The 21,104-nt window shown below is 36.2% G+C and overlaps 1 protein-coding gene across 3 annotated transcripts in view; it reads right to left on the bottom strand.

The window, feature by feature from the left end:
* LOC145678508 (uncharacterized) overlaps nt 1-21,104 on the bottom strand; it is a 382,498-nt gene that overhangs the window by 50,189 nt on the left and 311,205 nt on the right. For all 3 annotated transcript variants that reach the window (XM_081748733.1, XM_081748730.1, XM_081748732.1), the window contains exons 10-13: nt 14,215-19,615; nt 9,646-9,905; nt 9,017-9,143; nt 3,292-3,438 (exon numbers count right to left, since the gene is read on the bottom strand). In XM_081748733.1, the coding sequence (XP_081604859.1) occupies nt 3,292-3,438; nt 9,017-9,143; nt 9,646-9,905; nt 14,215-19,615 (5,935 nt within the window). The remainder of the gene's footprint in view (nt 1-3,291; nt 3,439-9,016; nt 9,144-9,645; nt 9,906-14,214; nt 19,616-21,104) is intronic.

Raw genomic sequence — 21,104 nt, 5'->3', positions numbered from 1 at the left:
CACTACGAGTGAATTCTGTGATGAAATAATTGTATATAATAGAATATCAAGGTGATAGTGAGTCCAACATTGGACCCGTAGTACCTTTCAATCATGTAATACAAGCTATTTCAAAACATACAGGATTCGTATTAATAGCACATGCAACTGACCAACACACAGCACATCCCTCGCTTTCGCATTGCATCACACTACACTCTGTATGTAAACACGTAGTTGCGTACACGTGCAGCACCCATAGTAATCGACATGCACATGTACTGGTTTTATACGCCATAAGCACCTGTGATAGACTGGGAAGAAGCCATATAAATAGCTGTTCGGACAGGTACAAAGTCCTACATATGCTGAATGTCTGAGATATGGAATTCTACATGGACTGTAGTTCGTGGATTACCAGGGGGATACTCGTTGCCGAAACCCGGCTAGCACTCAGGTGCTGTTTCATAACATACGTACTTGCAGTTCTGCTTTATATATAAGCTAAACAAGTTATAGCTTAGGGTTCACTCTCTTGGAGAACTTCAAAAAATTTAAAGGAAAAAACTGGATGTATATTTCTGAAAAGATAAAAAGCAAAATAAAATCTAGACAGCAACAATGTTTTGTGTTGTGTAGGCGCGTATGATGTAAGTAATGGGCCTCTCCTGCTAGCCTGCTATCTAAAATATCATTAGTTTAATTATTTCTGTATATAGGGTGATTACGTTCTGCATGGACTGGTTACCCCATTACCTGGGAGTGAGAATTATCTGGGATTGTCCTGGAAGTGAGGATGCACTTTTTCCTGCTGGAAGATCTGTTCCCGACAAATGCGCAAATAATGTTAGAAGAGAGCATTGACCACGTCACGAATATAAAACAAAATATTCATTACTCGCATGAATGAAGACTAGAGGTGGAGGGAATAGGCAGTTTGTTGTCTTCTTCTCTGTTAGAATGCTAAATATGAGTTCTGTATGTTGAGTTCGAACATACGCTGGATAGGATATTCCACTAACCTACAAGTCTACAGACACGGAGATGACCGCCACTGTGTTGTAGATAGAAATAATTTTTATTCCTGAGTATCCTCGTCCTTCAATGGCTCCTACCTGCAGTCTCTTCCAATGCTACCAAAGATGCCTTTGCAGATCAGCAGGCGTCAGGTATGAGAGGAAAGCAGGTATGTAGACCTGCCTCTAGCAATCGATTATTATTTAGTGTTTGTACGCTCACATGGTCGCTTCTGTTATGGTGGCGGTTATCTTCTATCAGTCGGAGCAGCCGCTCAAATGATCATTTTGTCAGACACTCCCAGCGGAGCACTGGGATACATGTTTGCTGTTTTCCATTATGTATACCACCGATGGACTGCTGCAACGTCGCGAAACATGAGTGACAATTCTGCCATACAATCTCTCAGCCTCTAAGACCGTTCTCAAATTCATTTAACTCTATAATTGGAGTTCTCTGGTGCGTGTTCTGGCATTACAGGCATAGACTGTGATCCATACAAAACTAGACTCGTCGTATTGACTTTATTAACTGAAATTCTCTTTCTTCGCTGGGGAAGAAATATAATTAACGGAAAGTATTTGATGCACTTAATGTGACTTAGGAAACTCATAGACGCGAATTAGAATTCACTGTTCTAAAATCTGCAGTGTTCTCTCAAATTAGGCACCTTTCTTACATCTGAAAACGGTAGATTAGATTCACTCTGTTTTATGATATTCGTTACATAAAATGGTAATCACCTTCGCCTTTGCCCCTCGAAATGAGCTTTCCACAATCACACTTTAACAATTCTTTCCAGTTACGCAAGGCCTAATTAAATCGTTTGTGGCAACCAAAGACGGTAGGTTCAATTCATTTACTGGAAATTGTTAGGTAATAAAAATAATTAAATGAGTCATTATTCGACCTTTCAGACACTCTGTTCCATTTTTTACGATATTGAGCAGCTTCATGGAGTTTATGCATTATGGTACGCAGGTCTATGACCAATCTAAGATTTCGGTGAAGATATATTGAAATCGGTACAGTAATTTCAATTAAACAAAGTCACACATACACCACCCTTCAGAAATTAAATCTCTAGTTTAACGTCCCTTTTTTTAGGTACCGAGGCAAAGGGAGATGGTGATCATAATAATTAATGAAATGATGAAATGAAGAAAATGGGACAAAACGGGAGAACCCTGAGAAAGTTCACGCACATGATGTTTGTACATAATAACGTCCGCTACATGTGAGCTAAGATCGATCTAAGAACCCCAGGCACAAGGCTATTCTTTAGTTTTATACTGTGCTAACTGTAGTACCCGGCGTTATCCGGGAAAAAAATAAGTTTAATGAAAAAGGCATATTTGAATCCCCCCACCCCACTTAAGATGCATATTTCAATCGAAATAAAATTATAAAAATCCAACTCGACCTAAGTGCTATGTTCAAAGTATTTTAGGCGCTACAGTCGTTCTTCTTTGTGGAAACTTTAAACATTCTTTCTAACTTTAACATATATAGATATCAATGAAAATGTGATGACAAAAACCCAGGTCGACCCAAATCCTAAGTACAAAAAAAAAAAAATAAATAAAATAAAATAAAATAAAAAATAAAAAATAAAAAAAATAAAAAATAAAAAAATAAAAAAAACATGTGAGGGATTCTTGAGATACTCTACTTTTGACATAAACTTTGAACCCTCTTGTCTCCTTAGGATACGTATTTTACTGAAAATAACATGATAAAAACCAGGCTCGAGCCAAGTGTACAAAAATTAATTTCAAACAGTTCAGTCATTTTCCCATGATGAAAGACAATGCTGATTCGAATGTAGAAAAATGATTATGAAAATTGCTCTCCTTTACCGCCCAACCATTAGAAGCGGAATTTTCGAAAATGTTTGAAAAGTGACGACTTATCTTTAATGAGTGGTTTGTAAATCCAGTTTCTTCTTCTTTAATTAATGGGCTCCTGTGATACTGTGTTTCTGGCATAAATGTTGACTCCTCACTTCTCTTAGGATGTGCACGGTAAGAACCTTCTAAATAGCCTAAGGTATCTTCTCTACAGTAAACTACAAATGTGCTTACCTTGAAATATGTTAAGCCATTGATGTGGACTTATATAAGGAACAAAGAAACAAACAAACAGGCATTCAGCTTTATATATGATTCGTCTTCTGTCATTGTATCTTCAAACAGTAGAACAACTTTTTCATTGAATAAATGACCGAATAAATAAGACAAGTTGTTGCAATTATGGCATTCTATGTAAATTAATAGGATTGTATGAGGTACTTACCCGAACACACTCTTCCAGGGAAGAAGGCATTCTCCGACAGATCAGCAAAACCTTCCTTGCAGCTACAGGTGTAAGTTCCTTTGAGATTGAAACAATGTGCATGATCTGAGCAATCGTTGAAGTTAGGATCACTGCATTCATCGAAATCTAAAAGAAGCAAAAAGGGAATATGAAACGATATCTAATGCGAATAACTGAGTTGAAAATGCGAGACATATGAAACATTATAACAAACTAAGAGTAAGTAATAAATTGAAGCTCAAACGAACATTCACTTTTCCAAATATAAAATTAAGTTACATTGACCTGTTGGGATTTTGTAACTCAACATTGAGATAATGTGACATAAATATTCATAGATTGGCATAAACTTCAATATTTTAGAACGATTTTTTTTTCAAAATCTTTTCCTTATTTTGAAAAATGTTTTCTTGTTTGTTCTTTGTCCAGGTGTCCTATTAATTCTTTGTCCGAATAATTATCTAGTATACATCAACTGTAAAATACGGAAATAACTTAATTAGCATCAGTTTTAGTTTTTCCTTCTCGTTTCGCAAACACTTCTGTTTGAGTACGATAAGTTTTTCTACAAACTTTGGAAGTCTTTGATAATTACGAAAAGAAAATTTCCCGAGTTTTCCGGATCCTTTTCCCACTCAAAAATAAATTTATTTTATGCTATGCTAGAGGGCTCCTTTTATTGAAAAAAAAAATGAAGGAGCAGTAGTCATTCTAAGGCCAGGAATGACCATTTGGTTATCAACTTGTAAGTCGTGCTTATTTTGGTCGTTATAATGATTTTTTTTTTTTTTTTTTTGCTTTTATTACTTGAGAAAATAGAATTCAAAGTATTTCGTAAAGTGTATGCCATCTCAACAACTGACTGTATGTATTCTGTGATGTACATATGTAAAATAAGTTCCATCATCTTTAAGAGTGCTGGATTAACACGGTAAATTCATTTTAAAAAATCTAAATCTTAAAGTTCAAAGTCGGAAGTATTAAATAATGTCAGGTGAGGCGCGTGTTGCTTGTTCAAGTCAATAGCCAACGGCATGTATGAATGCCGCTTCACTTAGAGTTTATTCCAATACCAATGTGATCAGATGATGGACATAGTATCAGCTAATTAAGATGTATTCAGAACGTAATCAAAATTATTAGAATTAACCCGATCAATGTGATGAATGGCATTCCAAACCTGACGATGTTAGGACGATTTTGAGCCATTGAAGATAAAACGAAATTTCGAATACTTTGTGGATATCATTATCAGTAAGACTAATCTTGAGGACAACATTAGAGACAGAATGGTCTTCAAATGTTCTCTTTATCAATGATGCAAGGTAGACATGGAAAATTTGGTAATCGAAATATAAATAATAACTGTCCCGTATTTTAAGCTATCACTTTACAAGAAAACTGATGTTTTGTGTCATAAAACTACGTCAGTTGTGAATCCTAAAGTCGACACATTATGAAAAAAAAAAAAAAAAAAAAAAAAAAAAATCTTGAAAGATCATTTGCCAAAACTATATATTTTTCATTAGTTCGTTGCTTTCCAAAACTAAAATTAATTTCTGCGATGATTTAATAAAATGTCTATTTAACAATTATCAGCTTTGAAGAATAGTTTATTTCATCCAATCATGACCAGTAATGTTTGGCAAGATAAAGTAACATCTTGCTAATGGTAATTATCTTCAGAAAAAGTCAGGAAAAACATACGTATTTCCTAAAACACCTTAAAAGAATTCTCAATCTCAAAATATTTTTGATTACCAAAGTCGAGATTAATAAGTCAGATATTAAATAATTAGAATTTCTACCATAATTTTAGTTTTTTAGTTCCATGGGTTTTACATCCTTTCATATCCCTCATTCAAATTCTTTCGTATTACCATATAATGTTCGTCAGCGTTCTTTAACATTACAACACGTGCTCATAAACCCTCTTTTACAATGCACCTCATTCTTCACGAACTATTTTTTCACAGTATTTCTTGCTAAAAATAATTATTTCAACTTAAATCATAAATATAAATCAACGTAAATGTCTTACAATATTTATTGTCTCCAACAGTTTGTTGGTCTCGTTTTATGACATCATTTACTCTCTTTAATGTTTTGTTATATGTATTAGATTTCCTACAAGATATTTTTAAAATGTCCATTCTCTTTAAGATTTTAGACGTTGAGTTGTATTTTATTCCCGTGCTATAATTACAAAAATGTTTTTATATACTGTTATATAATACTATAGTCCACTTTACTCGAATTGGCGTATCGCGTCAATCAATAAGTTTGCAGTGCGCTGTTGCCAAATCTTCAGTGAGGTATCTAATTATTCGTAAATGACCATAAGTATGAACAAAATCAATTATGAAAGATTAATTTCTCCCTGAGGGTTTGGAATCAGCGCACTGTGAGCTTATTGGCTGACGTCTACGCCAATTCAGGTGACGCGAACTATTGTTTATTTCACAGTTGTAGTATTGGCATATTTTACTCTGTAGGTTTCTTTCATTTTACATCGATGAAAAAAAAAAAAAAAAGATGTTCAAGTTATATTTAGATTTACATTAGTATACAAAAAAAAGTCGCATCGTAGTGGCTTATGGCAAAGAGATACATATAGTCTTTCCAGCCTTAGAACAAAGTAGACATAAACAAAGCGAAATATATTACTCCGCGGCTCACACGTGCTTTGGCAGCGAGAGACGTGAACGGCAAGATCGTCTGCTAGCTTACGATCGTCGCATAACTTCCAAAGTATAAGACTACGGTTGGTTGGTAAATAATTAACGTACTGACACTGACTACTGCTATGTTGGAAATATGCATTTTCTCAAGTTTTATATAAACGAGATTGCCTCTGTTCTTGTTGTCCTCTTGAGTTTTATAACACGAGACAAATATGGACGCCATGGAACTCTGCATTCTGCAATTTCAAATGAGCGGGGTCGGTGTGAAAACGCATACGCATGCGCAGTAAATACTATATGTTCAAGTACTGGTGAGGTTGAAATAAAGCTACATCTGTTAAATATTATATACATTGCTTCTTTATCACAAAATGCAGGATAAATTTAGATATCTTTATACGAAAATGTTATTTTAGTAGGGATTACATTGCGGTAGGATACTAGTGCAGTGAGACCAACAACCAATCACTGGTCATCGACTCACTGGTAGTCAGGCGGGTTTGTTTACATCTACTTTTTTCTAAGGCTGGAAAGAGATTAGATGCATTGCACTACAGTAAATGTCTAAAATGGTTTATCTTAGGTTAAAGACACAGATCAATCCTACACATTTTTGCGTAGAGTTGGTAATCGATAAATTGTATGTACTTTTTGAGTGATAGCGTCCCTAGATCGATTCTAATGCTGTTAACGACTATTGTAGAACCATTTTTTAGTATTTTATATGTCACCTGCCAAACCCAATACATGTTTGTGACTCCATTGCTAACATTGTAAAACACACCTATATTACTCGATACTCAACAGAACTCTGACCGAACCTTGAGCACAATGGTTACAATGTAACCGTCTTTATTGTATAGTATACGTTTCTATTGAGTTGAAAATTAAATTCTAGCTTCGTTCTTGTATGTGTCGGACAGTTGCGAAACACAACATACACATATACAAGAAAAAAAGTGAATGTGAGTCCTTTTCTCATAATAACAAGTATGTAAATCCACTGCAGAGCGACTTTTTGAACGCACTATATATATATATATATATATATATATATATATATATATATATACTAAGGAAAAATAATGACATAGATTCTTTCCCTCACCTCTCTGACTTTCAAGCTTCTGATGTTGCGAAGCTAACCTCATGTTAAAAGACGTTTTATATGAGATAGTAGTATTTCAAATATGATCTGCTTAGGTGACCATTTGCGCAAAGGATGGTTATAGCCCTTGTCAAAATTTTGTTATAACGTTTGTCCATTCTATACCATACATTGTCCATTATCATATAATAATAAAACTTTAGGATCATTACCCGATAAACTCCTAACTAGCAAACAAAATTGCCTTTCGTTATATTTTTCGAGGAGTGAGTTCCATTATCATTTCATATACATCTCTGTAATGGATAATTGAGAAAATGAAAATATTTTAAGAAGATTGACAAATTCTGACAAAGGAGTCCCATTCAGTATCTCATGTTCTGTACAGGGAGTGATGAATATATTCACAGATGAGGAACTGAATATGTTCACTTAAAAATTAATAAAATCCTCAAAAGGTAGAATCTCTTCTTGCAATGCTTCCTAAGATTTCAATTAGTTAATGTATTTATATAGAGATAAAAATATTCTCTTTGAAACTAATAAAACCAATATGAGTTTGGAGAAGATAATTTTTCACTGAAAAATTCACTAATATAAAGTTCGCGGAGTCTTCAGCACTTTTTATTCCCCTTCTTTAACAGTAGTAAAAGAACAGGAAATGGCATGCTATTTTCTTTTATATAACACGATATCTCGATATACATGCTTTCTCTGTTCTTGGTTTTGTACTGATATAATAATAATAATAATAATAATAATAATAATAATAATAATAATAATAATAATAATAATAATAATTATTATTATTATTATTATTATTATTATTATTATTATTATTGTTTGAATCCTGAATTCTATTTTGCTGCTGGAAGAGTCATAACAATTGTACTCTACTTCTTACTTAGTTATAATTTGAAGTACAAAACAATATAATTTATCATTGGAAAGATGAATGTCCTTCTTATTTTTTATCAATAGAATTAGTTTACTTTGTAGTAAAACGAGAATAATCAGAATACTCATGGCGTACGTGCATGCAAAGGTAAGTTTAGCGAATTCAGGTGGAAATGGAATATTTGGTTTAATGCCCTTCATCACAGACTGCCATGTCTGCAGTTATGTCTTGTACGTCAAACGAAACGATCGTAAATGAAAGTTACTATTTTCTTTTAATATGAGTGTACAGGGCTAGATCCAGGATTGTCTGATGAGAGGGTGCACCGATAAATACCAAAATAACCAATCACACTGAAACTCTTCATATGAGTGTACAGGGCTGGATCCAGGATTGTCTGATGGGGGGTGCACCGATAACTACCAAAATAACCAATCACACTGAAACTCTTCAAAGTGACATGTGACAATATTCTTTACCCCTGACAACACTGATGCATAGAACGGAGGAAAGTATTTTAAAGAGGCTCGCAAGTGATATGCAAGAAAAAATGTTTTCTCCTAATGGCTTCTGTTTTCTTTCACACTTGACAAATGTTATATTGTTTTATTTGGTGAATACTTTTCCTTCAACCTTTAGAAAATCGACTTAAACTATTGTTTTTCCAAGGCTCTGCTTTCTTTTAAGCCCCAAACGGAAACATGATGGCAGAAATTTTCGGAAAGGGTTGCTATTTTCACTCCTAGCTTCTCATTTTAGATAGTGTATATTTACAACGAAAAAAAACGAAGTGCAATATATATAGAGGGAGCTATGGTTTCATATGTATATAATAGCCGTATCGTTATGTATAAAAAGGATTTGATAACCCGCATATACTGCATCTCTGATTATGAAAGGGTTATCTTTATTTATTTATTTATTTTCATTTTAGTATGTTGTCAAGGTAGAAATATATATTATGCTGTCAAGAGATAGATATTGACCTCAAAATCAAAAGAAGTAGAAAATTACCTCTGGCCTCAAGATAGTCTATTCCTCGAGCCGCATACAAATCAGTTCCTCCCAAACTGTAGTTCGTTGTTCGAAGAGACTTCTTAAAAACTTCCTTCAATGTCTTTTCATCCATGTTATCGGACAACTGAAAAATAAAGAATACCTTCCTTAGTATTGTATTATTTGTTGTACTTAGAACATTTGACAATGTTTGTTTCAAAGCTGTTGTGAGAATTTATTCTATAAATATTTGCTTGCTTCATACCATATAAAGTATAATAATCTAATAAATCGTACTAATGTGAGCTTAATGTAGCACGGACTAAACTTTTTTTTTTTTTTTTTTTTTTTTTTTGGTAAATGAAGATTTTAAAGGAAATAAATCCAAACTATATCGGAGGTTGATACTACAATTAAGGTAAAATGTAAGCAAAAAATATATTATTCAGAACTAATCATGCAAAACGAGTATGTTACTGAATTACTCACGAAGAAGTTGTTGATTTTGAAGGTTATTGAAGTTAAAACATTTTATTGAACAAAAATTTTACATTCACCTTTAAACAATTAAAACTTTCTTTTTTAACGCGGATATATATTATTTTGTTTAAAGATTATGAACACAATATCATCGGTTAATACCTTACCTGTACATAAAAATTAACCATAACACCTTCTCTTGTAGGGCGCAATTCGTGTTGAGCTGGAGGATCAAATCCAGTCACTGTTACACCATGGAAGATGTCCCTAAGGTCTGATCTCATAACAGCTCGGTCAAGGCTCTCTCTGGAAAGGCCTGCTAATGCCTGGAATTCTCTAGATTCCCTATCTTTCAGTGATTTTACATAACGGAGTTTCTCCTTCTTAACTCTATCTAGTAGTATCCTCATTTCGTAAGTATATGTAGCTGTAAGAGAGATGTAGATTATCACATTGTGTTTCGTAATATTTATAATAAAACTATATTAATCATTAGTTTCAGTATTTGAAAAGGTTGAAGAATTTGACAAATATAAATATATTACGTTGCTATGCAATTTCACTTACACGTTTTAAGTGATGCTAGGAACTTCTATCATTGTTAAATTCTTTTATTATTATTTTAAGGGATATAATATTCAGTTTTAACTCTCGAACTTACAAGCAGTTTGTTAAAATGGTATAATAGTGAGAAGACGAATCTAATCGATTCGATATTTGCAGGGATTGTATATGTGTAGCATTAGAGGACAGGAATATGACAGGGGAGTTGTGTATTAGATACGCTGGCAACTCCTCATGGTAAGCGTATTCGTGATGACATAAACACTTGGCGAATACGTTAATCTTACTCGTATAACCATATTTCTTCCTTGAATCGCAGGAGGACTGTGCCATATAGAGACTTTAGATTACCCTACTTCGAAATTGGTGTCAGTGTTGAACGAAATACAGCTAGTTGTGTGAGTATGGAATCAGTAGCTTGAAAAAGGAGGAGTTGGTGGATAAAGGATCCTAATGGACACATCATATCACGGACTGAAATAAAGGCAGCTTGTGCGCATGGCTACTGCGGATCGTACAGCCATATTAGGAATACTCGCACAAGAAATTCGGAATATTAGTGTTCGCACATACGATTTGAAGTTGCTTGGGGTATCGTGGTACTTTTTTTCCATTGCACCGACTTCCTTTGGCAGCACATTATAGTTGTTTTTGGCTGGAATGATACAGAGAACGAAGTGTATATCGGACTAAATGGCATGCTATTCTTTCCTTCGACAAATCCCTATTTGCTTCTATTTGCAACACCACGGTTGTTACATTTGTGTTTGGTGGTACCTCAGCGACAGATTAGAAGAGGCATGCATTCTGCATTGGCAACTAATATTGCAGTATGAGACGCTATTGGATTTAATTCTCGCTCACATACGATGAAACGGTTAACCAACTAACATTACATCGATGAAGTGTTGATGTCTGTTGTGGTTTACTTTTCCGTTCTTGAATCAGACGTTTTCAGACAGGATATTTCGTGGTCGCATGTGCTACATAATGCCCGGTAATTCCTGGATGGGCAGCGGGTACCAATGCTTCTTTGACCCGCCAATTCCCTTATGAAAACATGTCTGGTATATGATCGCACGAGATTCCTCCCTCCCCACTTTCGGCTTTAGCAGATAATCTTTTGTAAGTTGCCAAAGTCTCATACTTCAATTGATTATGATTGAACAGACACATCCAACGTTTAATCCTCTGTATGCCTTGCCGTATTGCAGCAGTTATTGGTATTCATAGTAGCTCTACGCAGTGCTGACCTCTGTACGTTCTACTCTTCGGACTCCATAGGAAGCCTCAAGGACAGTAAATGTATTCATTTTCATCCGTGTATCCAGAGATGTACACAGTGGGATGGGTCCCTGGGACTTTTCTGTAAATTTAGTCTAATTTTGCGGGTGATTTTATAAAATTTTAAATATAATTTATCCTCATATTGAATTTGGACTTCCACGAAATAAATTTCTGCGTACGTTCCTACTTGTATCATAAAGCATTGTCTACCAAATTTGGTCTTCTCTCTATCTTTTGCTGTATTACAATCTTAATGGCTAACAATACAATGGTCAGCAGTGTACTTTAATTAGGACTCAGATTTTCAAGCTAAATAACCGAGAGACCCTCTGAAAATTTACATTAAAAACCGGGATACTCTATGAAAATTTTCAGTATTGTCATAGTTAAACACTTGCTTTCTGCTGAAATATCAGAATTAATTTAATAATACCAAAAGTGAGTAACAGAGAATAGGTTATTTCTATTGGTTGAATATCTATGATTACGGTATTTTTTTTTAAAAAATATCACACGAATAATATTAACTTATGTTTTGGAGAAAAGCCAGGATATTTGGAGTTTTGAACATTTTTTTTAGGAGGACAGGTAATAAATCTAGGACTGCTCTGGATAAATCGAGCTAGAAGCTCTAACTTTAATAGAAAACAAATCCATCGAATACACGATTTGATTAGTCATATATAATCCATTTTCGTTTCAAAATATTCTTCTCTGCCATCTAATTGCTATAGAATGCCCATAAAATATTATGCAATTGTTCAGTGCGTTCGTACACATAAAAGTGCTATCTCCCAATTGTTTTTACTATTTATTGAAGAAAAGTAATGAATAAAAACAGGTTTATTTATGCATTTCTTTATATATGTTATCCCAATTCTTTTGTATTTACAGATAAAGTTATTGCGTAATAAATACGTTAAATGTAACTGTATGCAAAGACAAACATTTGAATTGCGTACGACACACTACTATTTGTGAAAATTGCAATACCAAGAAAGAATAACGAAAATGCATTCAAATTCAGTTGTATGATCGTGCAATGAGTGGCACGTCAAAGGTCCCCAAGGCTATAGCAGATAATCTTGAACAGAAGAAAATGGACAATAGACAGGAATCAATGGACAGAAGAGAAACGTATGCAGCAACAATCGGGTAATTGACCGCCGCAATTCGCAGGACAGTATGTAACATAACGAATGATTACAATTTCAGCCGAATGGCGAATATGTGGGGTCAGAAAATTTCTTGGTTCAGTATACGAAGTAGTACTGCTAAAGATTAGTTTACGAAATACTTAATTAGTGAAGGTGGTCTGGTAACCAAACAGAAACCACATGGGAAATGTCACTATGCCTCGTCGATGTCACAGAGTGCAGAATAAACAGATGACTGCATTCAAATGGGTCGCATGGTTGACCTGCAGAAAGGTAATCTCTCTGGCCGCGCACATGGCAAGATGTCATGACATAACAGTGAGATGCAAAGCTATATGAGACGTGGACTTTCAGCTTAACGTAGGATTTAAACTATATGTGATCGTGGTGAGAATCTGGCCAGTATCTCCCGCGTTTAGACGTGTACGTTAATCATATAGCCACAAGGGACCTCCAAGGGATAGAAATGAGATGTATGCAGCGACGATCGTACATTGACTTCACAATTTGACTACACCACAGGATGATAGACATCTTGTCCGATCGTGACGTCCGACATGATTGTGACGAACTGCACTGCGTCGTTCACAGTGTTAGCTCGACCCTGAATATAGTAACGCACGTGGAATTGTTTGCATCGACAACTTAGTGGTATATATTGAACTCTTGACTAGCCGCACACATATCTTTGTCCATTGACCCAGTATCACAAATGCCTCAGGCTACAATGGTTGTGTGAGCACTGTCGCTTGAGTGTTGAGTGGCAAATGGCAATGTTTTTATATGATTCCTGATTGAACCGTGAGTCTACAGACGTGTTAGATGCTTTCATGCTTTAGCACATTTCCCATAGTGCATTATCGACCTTCATAGTTGTCGAACGGCAGGTGTGGTGAAATGGAAAGCTATCAGGTGCTATGCATTGACCAATCTCACCAGTGTCAGGCACACCAAGGAAATTCCAATGGCCGAGGACATGCTTTCTTCAGACAACTTTGGATGACATATTTCACCCAGACAAAATCAGGTCACATATATCACGTGGTGTGGAAGAAATCTTCAAGGATTGGCGGGTACTGCTGCTCCCCTAGCCTACACGATCACCGCATTCGCCCATTGAACACATGTGAAGTGTAGTTGGTTGGCATCTTCTTTTGTAACGGTTCTTCAGTAGACAGTTTCCGTCATATGAACTCGTATACAAGTGGTGTTGCAGGTGGACATACCAAATACCTGTTTCATTCGACGCCACGATGTATAGAGGGTTTGATTGAAGCACATAGAAGGTTTATGCCTATTAACTTGTCAGTGTTAGAGGCGATATACTGTTCTGAAATTGTAATCATTTCTGGATAGTTGCATAAAGAATCCAAGGTATGAATTTTATTTCACTCACACTTTTCTTCCTTCGTATTTCAGTTTTCACATATAGCACTGATCTGTATACGTGAAACAAGGGTATAAGAGTATACAATAGTAACAAAACCGCAACTACGCATATACAAAATTTAGTATTGTATATTACTCTAAATGTTGTAATTATTGAATGTAACTACTATGTCAATAATAAGGCTACCAATGATATGCAAATATTGAATTGCAAAACTCTGAAATTGAATAAAATACTATAGTAATATTTATAATGTTTAGACGTGTTTCGTAATAATAATAATAATAATAATAATAATAATAATAATAATAATAATAATAATAAATTATCGTACTTACGTTTGCAAGGTCTATCTGGGAACATTCTAGCAAATCCAGGCCTACAGAGACATCTGAAGTTTCCTTCCACTTCTTGGCATATTTCATTCCTTGCAGCACTGCAACTTGGTTGACACCTGCCTACAACTTCTGGTTGATCCACGGAGAATGGTCTGTCAGCTGGTCCACTCTCAACTACCCTGTTCACTTCATTTTCTAATTCAATGCCTTTGTTAGCTTCCTCTTGGTCTACTTCGACTTGAACACTAGGTCTTCCTCTGTTCTCATGTTTCTTATTTGTGTCAGGTTTCGCAGCAAACGATGGGAAACCGGCAACACTAATTGGTGACTGTGGTAGGCGACTAGTGTTATTTTCTTCTTTAGGTTTAGAGGTACTGGTTCTTCTCGGAGGTTGAGTTGGAGGATTAATTGTTACAGTGGCCGAAATAGTAGCTGTTGCAGTTTTTGTAACAGTAGCTGTCATAGTAGAAGGTTCTAATGTGTGGATCTCCGTAACGGTGCCAATAATTGTTGATATAATGGTTTGTGGTGCTACAGTCTCAGTTAATATAACAGTTTTGGTCACTGGTTGACCTAAACTGTAGACTACTGTTGTGTCGACATGGGTAACCGTTTGTGTCATTGTCTGAGTATGGGTAACATATTTAGTTGGAATATCTCCCCCTACTATATTAGTAATGTCGTTTTCGTGTGAATCTTTTATTGGAGTATGGAGTAATCTTTTCGATGTCGTAGTTGTGCTTGTGGGTGTTGGTCTTTTAGGAGGTCGCGTGAAAAGACCTCCATAGATAGTAGTAGCTCCAGATACGATTGTACTCTTGGCTCCTAGAGATGATTTGCTTGTTGTTGTGATAGCTGAAGTTGTCAAATGAACAACTTCTCCATCAGATGGACTAGAAATACTGCTTTCCAAGATTGGAGTAACTGTATTTGATGATAACACGGATGGTCGAACAGAAGTCCTTCTTGGTGGTTGCCTAATACTACTATATACTGATGGTGTTACTGTCTTTGTAGGTGATATTGTATTTGTTGGTTCAATTACTACAGTTTTGTCTCCACTAATTACGTTTGTTCTAACAATTTTGTTTTCACCTTCAATGGAAGCTATAATTTGAACATCTTGCGGATAAACTGAAGGTGCGTCGGTTGTTGGTGAGCTAGGACGTTTGCTACTCTGATCAATTTCTGTTGGAACAGTTGGAGGCTCAGGAGATTCAAGGACAAATTCTGGTGGAGGTCTTATAGGCTTCCTAGGTGGACCAGTTGGAAGAGAACCAGGTCTTATTCTTGGAGGTATTGGCCTATTTGGTGGAAAACGAACTGGTGGCCTAAGTGGAGGTCGGAGTTCCGGATGTCCATTTGATATTGGCGGTCGTTGTGAATCAAACGTACTATTTGAGGGACGAGAAACTGGACTTGCTCCTGTTGGTCGAGGTCTTGGTGGTCGTGAACTTCCTGAAAATGGTTTTGGTGCATGACCGTTTGACTCGCCTTCAAATTGAGGAGGCAGAGGCCTTGGTCGTGAATTAGAATCTCCATATTCAGGTCTTCTTGATCCAGTTGGGCGTTGTTGGTTCACTGGACGAGGTGAATCCTGGTCTAATGCTTCATCTTGTGGTCTCCTTTGACCAGATTCAGTTCCAAGCGGTCTTTCAAACTCTGGTATTTGTGGTTTTCCTTGTCCTGTTGGCACAACTGCAAACTCAGGAAGTTCAAATTTATATGGATGATCTGGACGAATCCTAAGTGGTTTTCCTGGTCTTGAGGGAGGTTTGCTTGTTATTGGTCTATGAGTTGAATCTTGTAGATTTACCTCTACAACTGGTACTCTCTGACCGGGAGATATTGGTGCTCTGGGTGGGAAACCAGTAGAAAATGGTCTTGGTAAATGAGGTTGCGGATACCTTTCGAAGTCTGGTGGATGCACACCTGGCCCTTGGGGTAATCTGGGAGGTTTGAAAGGATATGCAGGTCTTGGAGTGTTTGCCTGAGCTTCTAGCTCAAATGCATCTCCTTCTTTAAATGCTCCTGCTTCAAAAGGTGCTTCAACTCCTGGTTTCTTGACAACACTTGAGCCAACAGAAGATACAGGCGTTTCTTCAGTGGTCTCATTTGGTAATTCCCCAGGTTTTACTGGCCTCTGATTTGATTCTTCTCTTAATTCGTCCTCATTATCCACACCTTCTGCTGTCACTACATTTACTGACGAAACTTGTGGTTTTTGAATGAAGTCTGTAGAATGAGTTGTGGGTACTTTCAGACTGTCTGGGTTTAGAGGAATTATAACTGGTCCTGGCCCATTACCTGGTCTAAACGGATGAGGAACGAGATGAACACCAGGGCCGGAAATGAAATCTGGATGATGTGGTGGGTGAAAATGTGGTGCTTTCGAGTCTTGCTGAATAGGTCTGGATCCATGATGTGGTTGCGGTGGTCTATTTGGAGACTGTGATGGGTATCTTGAAGCTCCAACTTGAGGAAGAGGTCGAGGTGGCCTACCTCCATGTGGACCATTTACAGGGGGGAGAGGTCGTTCTTCAGATTCATCTTGGCGGTAGTTATTCACATCAGAAATGTCTTCCTTTGGTATTGGGTATTGAGCATTATCAGCTTCCAAACTTGGTTGATTTTGGTCGGAAATCGGATTACCATTTGCATCGAAGAACTGAGTAGTTGCACCGTGGATTACCGTTGGACGGGATGGCTTAATTTGTCCTGTTGATCTATCAATAACATTTTGGCCAGGAATAAATACTGGTTGAGGAACTGGTCTCGTTTGGTGATGATGGTGGTGATGTACTGGTGTTGGATGAGGTAGTGGTCTTCCTCCCGGTTTTAATGGCACCATATGTATAGGACCTGGTATATGCGGATGATGAACTGGTGGCTTTCCTAAGAATACTGTTTGTACACCGGAAATAACTGATACCCTAGTAGGTCCAAAATTAATAGCACTAAATGCTTGATCCTTTCTTAATGGAGGAGGAGGGGGAGGAGGTGGCCTCATGCCTATTGGTACATCAGATCCTGGTTTGGGCACGGAATGTAAAGGAATGTGATGAGGAACGTGATTATGGGCCACTTCACCAGCGACTGGCGATGGAAAATCTGTAGGTCCTGGTCTAGGACGGGGTCCCAAAATAGCTGGCTTACCAACTATGACATCACTATGAGCAGTAATTACTTGACCTGGTTGTATTGGAATGCCATCTTGTAACAGAGGAGTTTCATGTGTAGGACGTCCTACTACTAAATGTGAAGGTCTATCTAGTAGAGGTCGCCTATCGTCAGTATCTGGAAACTCAACTGCAGATGAATCCTGATCTAGTGGTGGGAATGCTTGATTTTTCAACCAGATAGTTTCATCTTCATTTGTTCTTAATTTTCCTTCTGGATCATCAGTTATGATATCATCAAAGTTGTCATTCTTTTTAACACTTGCAGCTAATCCTCCGACAGGAATATAAACAGGTTCTCTTGCTGGTGCATGAACTGGTTGAGGTGGTGTGTAAACTTGCACTGGCGAAGGTGTTGTTCCTGGTAATGTATACAGAGGTGTAGTGTCATTTCTTCTTAATACTGGCCGTACACCACCACCTTGTAAATTACTTTGAATCAAACCAGCCATTGCGTTTATGACAGGACCAAGTGCATTTAAGCCATTAATTCCCAACGAACCAAGACTTAGCAGATCACTCACAGCTATTTCACTTCCAGGCGAATTGCTAACAGCTTCAGCGTTTGGATTTGGTTTCTTCGAAGCAGGATCAGAAACTGGAATCATAGTTATATTGCCATCTGGTCTGGTTAATACGATTACAGCATCTCCTGGTACTAATGTTGTCGTTACACCATTTTCGTTCGTAATGACAGTTGATGCACTAATAGTGCTGGTTAAATAGCTTGGTGGAGGAGATGATGACAAACTGCTTAGAAGAAATTCAGGAGTATCTGTGTTTATCGTGTTTCTAGAAGAAGTTTCTTCTGATGAATGAGTGGCTGGTTCTTGCGGGAAAAATACTGTAGTTACACCTGTAATTACTTCACTTGGAAGAACTTGGCTGGAGCTACTTGTTTGTAATTCTGCCGTAGGTGTAACAGAATTCTGATCAACGTCATCAAAGAAAATTATTGTTGAACCAGTAATCACAGTATCGCTAGACGGAGTTATGGATGATACTCCTTGAGACGACATTAGTTCTACAACATGGTCTCCAATGTGAGCGTCATCTGCTGCATCTTCAGACTCTGTGTGGTCTTCAAAAGTTGGAGTTGTCGTTGGTTGTGGTGAAGTGGCTGTTTTTGTGGGATGCATTGCAGTTATCTCCAGTTCTTCTCCCCCAACCATAACTGTTGTAACTAACGGAGTATCAGACTTTTGAGCAAGGAAGGAGCTCTTTAACGAGTCGAGATAAACAGCATCCAATCCAGTTGTAATTGCCTCTGTTACAACATTTGAAGACACATGAATTCTAGAAGTGGTGACGGTTTTTGCTCCTTCTAAATATGTAGTGAAATAAGTAAATGTAGTCAAATATGTCTTAGTAGCATATACATGAACTGGCAATTCATCACTATGACTCTCTGGAATCTTATGCTTTACTGATGTTGAAACCACAGGGTGGGTACTAGTTGGACGAATATGAGGCGTTAATGGCGTCTTTTTGGGTGCCAAATAAAATTTTTCAGTTACGACTTCCGAAGATGTGGCTACATTACTCCTCACGATCGTACTTCCTCCCAAAGTAGTAGTGGTATAATAGGTGTACGTAACGAAGTAAGTTTTAAGTACCTCTGTTGTAGATGTGGGACGTATGTTATTTGGTTGTAATGGCGAACTTGGAGCTGCTACAATTGGTGTTTTATCGATAATTGGAGCTTCAGTTATAACCACTTGAGTTACTACATCCTTCGTACTAAATACTTTGACATCACTACCTTCAGAAAGAGTTTTCGTAAATGTGAATGTGTTGAAATAAGTATTAGTATCATATGTAGGCTCCGATGCTTGTAGATAATCTGTAGTAGGCACATTATCGGAGCCGGGTGCTGTAACTGTGTTAGACACTGTTTCTTTGGAAGTAACCACAACTGGAACTTCACCGTCGATTAGTGTGTTCAAATAAGTATATGTTGTGAAGTAAGTGTTCGTTACATAGGATGGGCTGTCATAACCTGTAGTGAGAGTAAATCCTGAAGTCATTGTTGGAGTAGGCTGCACTTTAGTTCGTTTGAGTTCTTCCGTCACTATGTTGGAGATAACTTCTTCTCTGCTTGACATGATAGTTCTATCATTGTGCAAATACGTTGTCAAATATGTGAACGTTGTTAGATAAGTCTTGGTGATAAACTGAGCCGTGTGGGATTGGAGTGACGACAATAAATTTACTTGAGCACTCTGTAAATAAAAGGGAAAAATAAATAAATTATATTTAAAAAATCTTGTTATTCAAACTTTCATTTAGGTAATATTTCAGATTTTCAAACATATAGTAGTCAGAAATTATGTTTGGTTCCATTCTTTGAAAGATTATACATGGTAAGTTACATAAATACAGTAACTGATTTCAAGTTCAACATTCAATAGATTTTTTTATTACAAAAGAAGATAATTATATTCATCACATAGTACCCTAAAGGTTACTTCTTACAAAAATTAACGATTGCCTTTCCCTAAGTCCTAAGTTTTTTTTTTTTTTTTAATGTAATTGCTTAATTTTGGGTTCGACAACCCCGACCACCGGAAATCCAGCAGCTTCATAGAAAAATAGGACGATGCAAAGGTAATTACAGTTTCTTCGTTTTCGAAGTTTACTTTTTTCGAGAGATGTATTAACCTATAACTGACGTGTATGTTTAAGGGAATCGTACAACCCATTTACATATGTTTTGTATTGTAATTCCGAAACTTTCCGGCGGTTAGAGTACGCGCCTTTGGCGTGGAAGACCCGGCTTCGATTCCCCTTGGGAGTTCATGTGATTCAATCCCACGTTAAGCTGTAGGTCAATGTCTCATAGCTGCAAGGGACGTTAAAATCAAAATAACAACCAAAATCTTCTTCTTTAAACATTAAAACATAAAAGATTTTCTTTTATCGTGAATAAAAATAATTGGTAACTCAACAAAACAAGATTTTCCAAAATATCTTGCAACTCAGAATTAAAGTTACGATCAACTAGAAGTTGATAGAGTTGATTTTGTGCATATCATTAGCTCTGTTCTAAACAATATATTGTGTACATTATTGCAACCGATATTAACCCGATTAGAAAGACGAAAATCGAACATTCTCAGAGAAAATCAGTGACACTCACAGATTTTTTTTCTGAAAACTATTCATTATTCTAAAACAGTCATTTCTATCTTTATTCCTTTAATTATTTTTAATGCATAATTTGAAGGAATTCTCTCTATATTTAACGGGAACTTATTCGTATGTATTTTCTAATCGTTAAAAATTGACATATCATTAGGATTTCCTTTTGTGTTCTACGATAGTGAAATACAAATGGTTTCCAACTAAAATATAGGAATTTTTATAAAATACTTAAAAACAATAAAAGCTAGAACTTTGAATAATAAAAAAATACCTTTCTAGCATTAAAATGATAATATTAATGTTTTTAATCTTAATTTTAATTTTTAATGTTTTTATATTTTTAATGTTTTTAATGTATATTTAAAGTAATATTATGAAGAAAAACACAATTTTCTTTTTGTCTTCCTCTTAAGATGGAATGAACAACTGATATATGTAAAGAAAGTCGCTGCTAAATTAATTTCTATCTTCTAGAATGTGTTTCCGAAGAACCGTAAGAAAAGGATATTGGGATCACAAGATTGAATAATTTGGTAAGTCTATAGTAATGTAATTCATTAATGGCCA

This window comes from Thermobia domestica, chromosome 2, assembly GCF_964235325.1.
Source record: "Thermobia domestica chromosome 2, izTheDome1.hap1.1, whole genome shotgun sequence".
Classification (NCBI taxonomy): Eukaryota; Metazoa; Arthropoda; class Insecta; order Zygentoma; family Lepismatidae; genus Thermobia; species Thermobia domestica.
The sequence above is the reverse complement of the archived record's forward strand: the minus strand, read 5'-3'. Positions and strand labels throughout refer to the sequence as shown.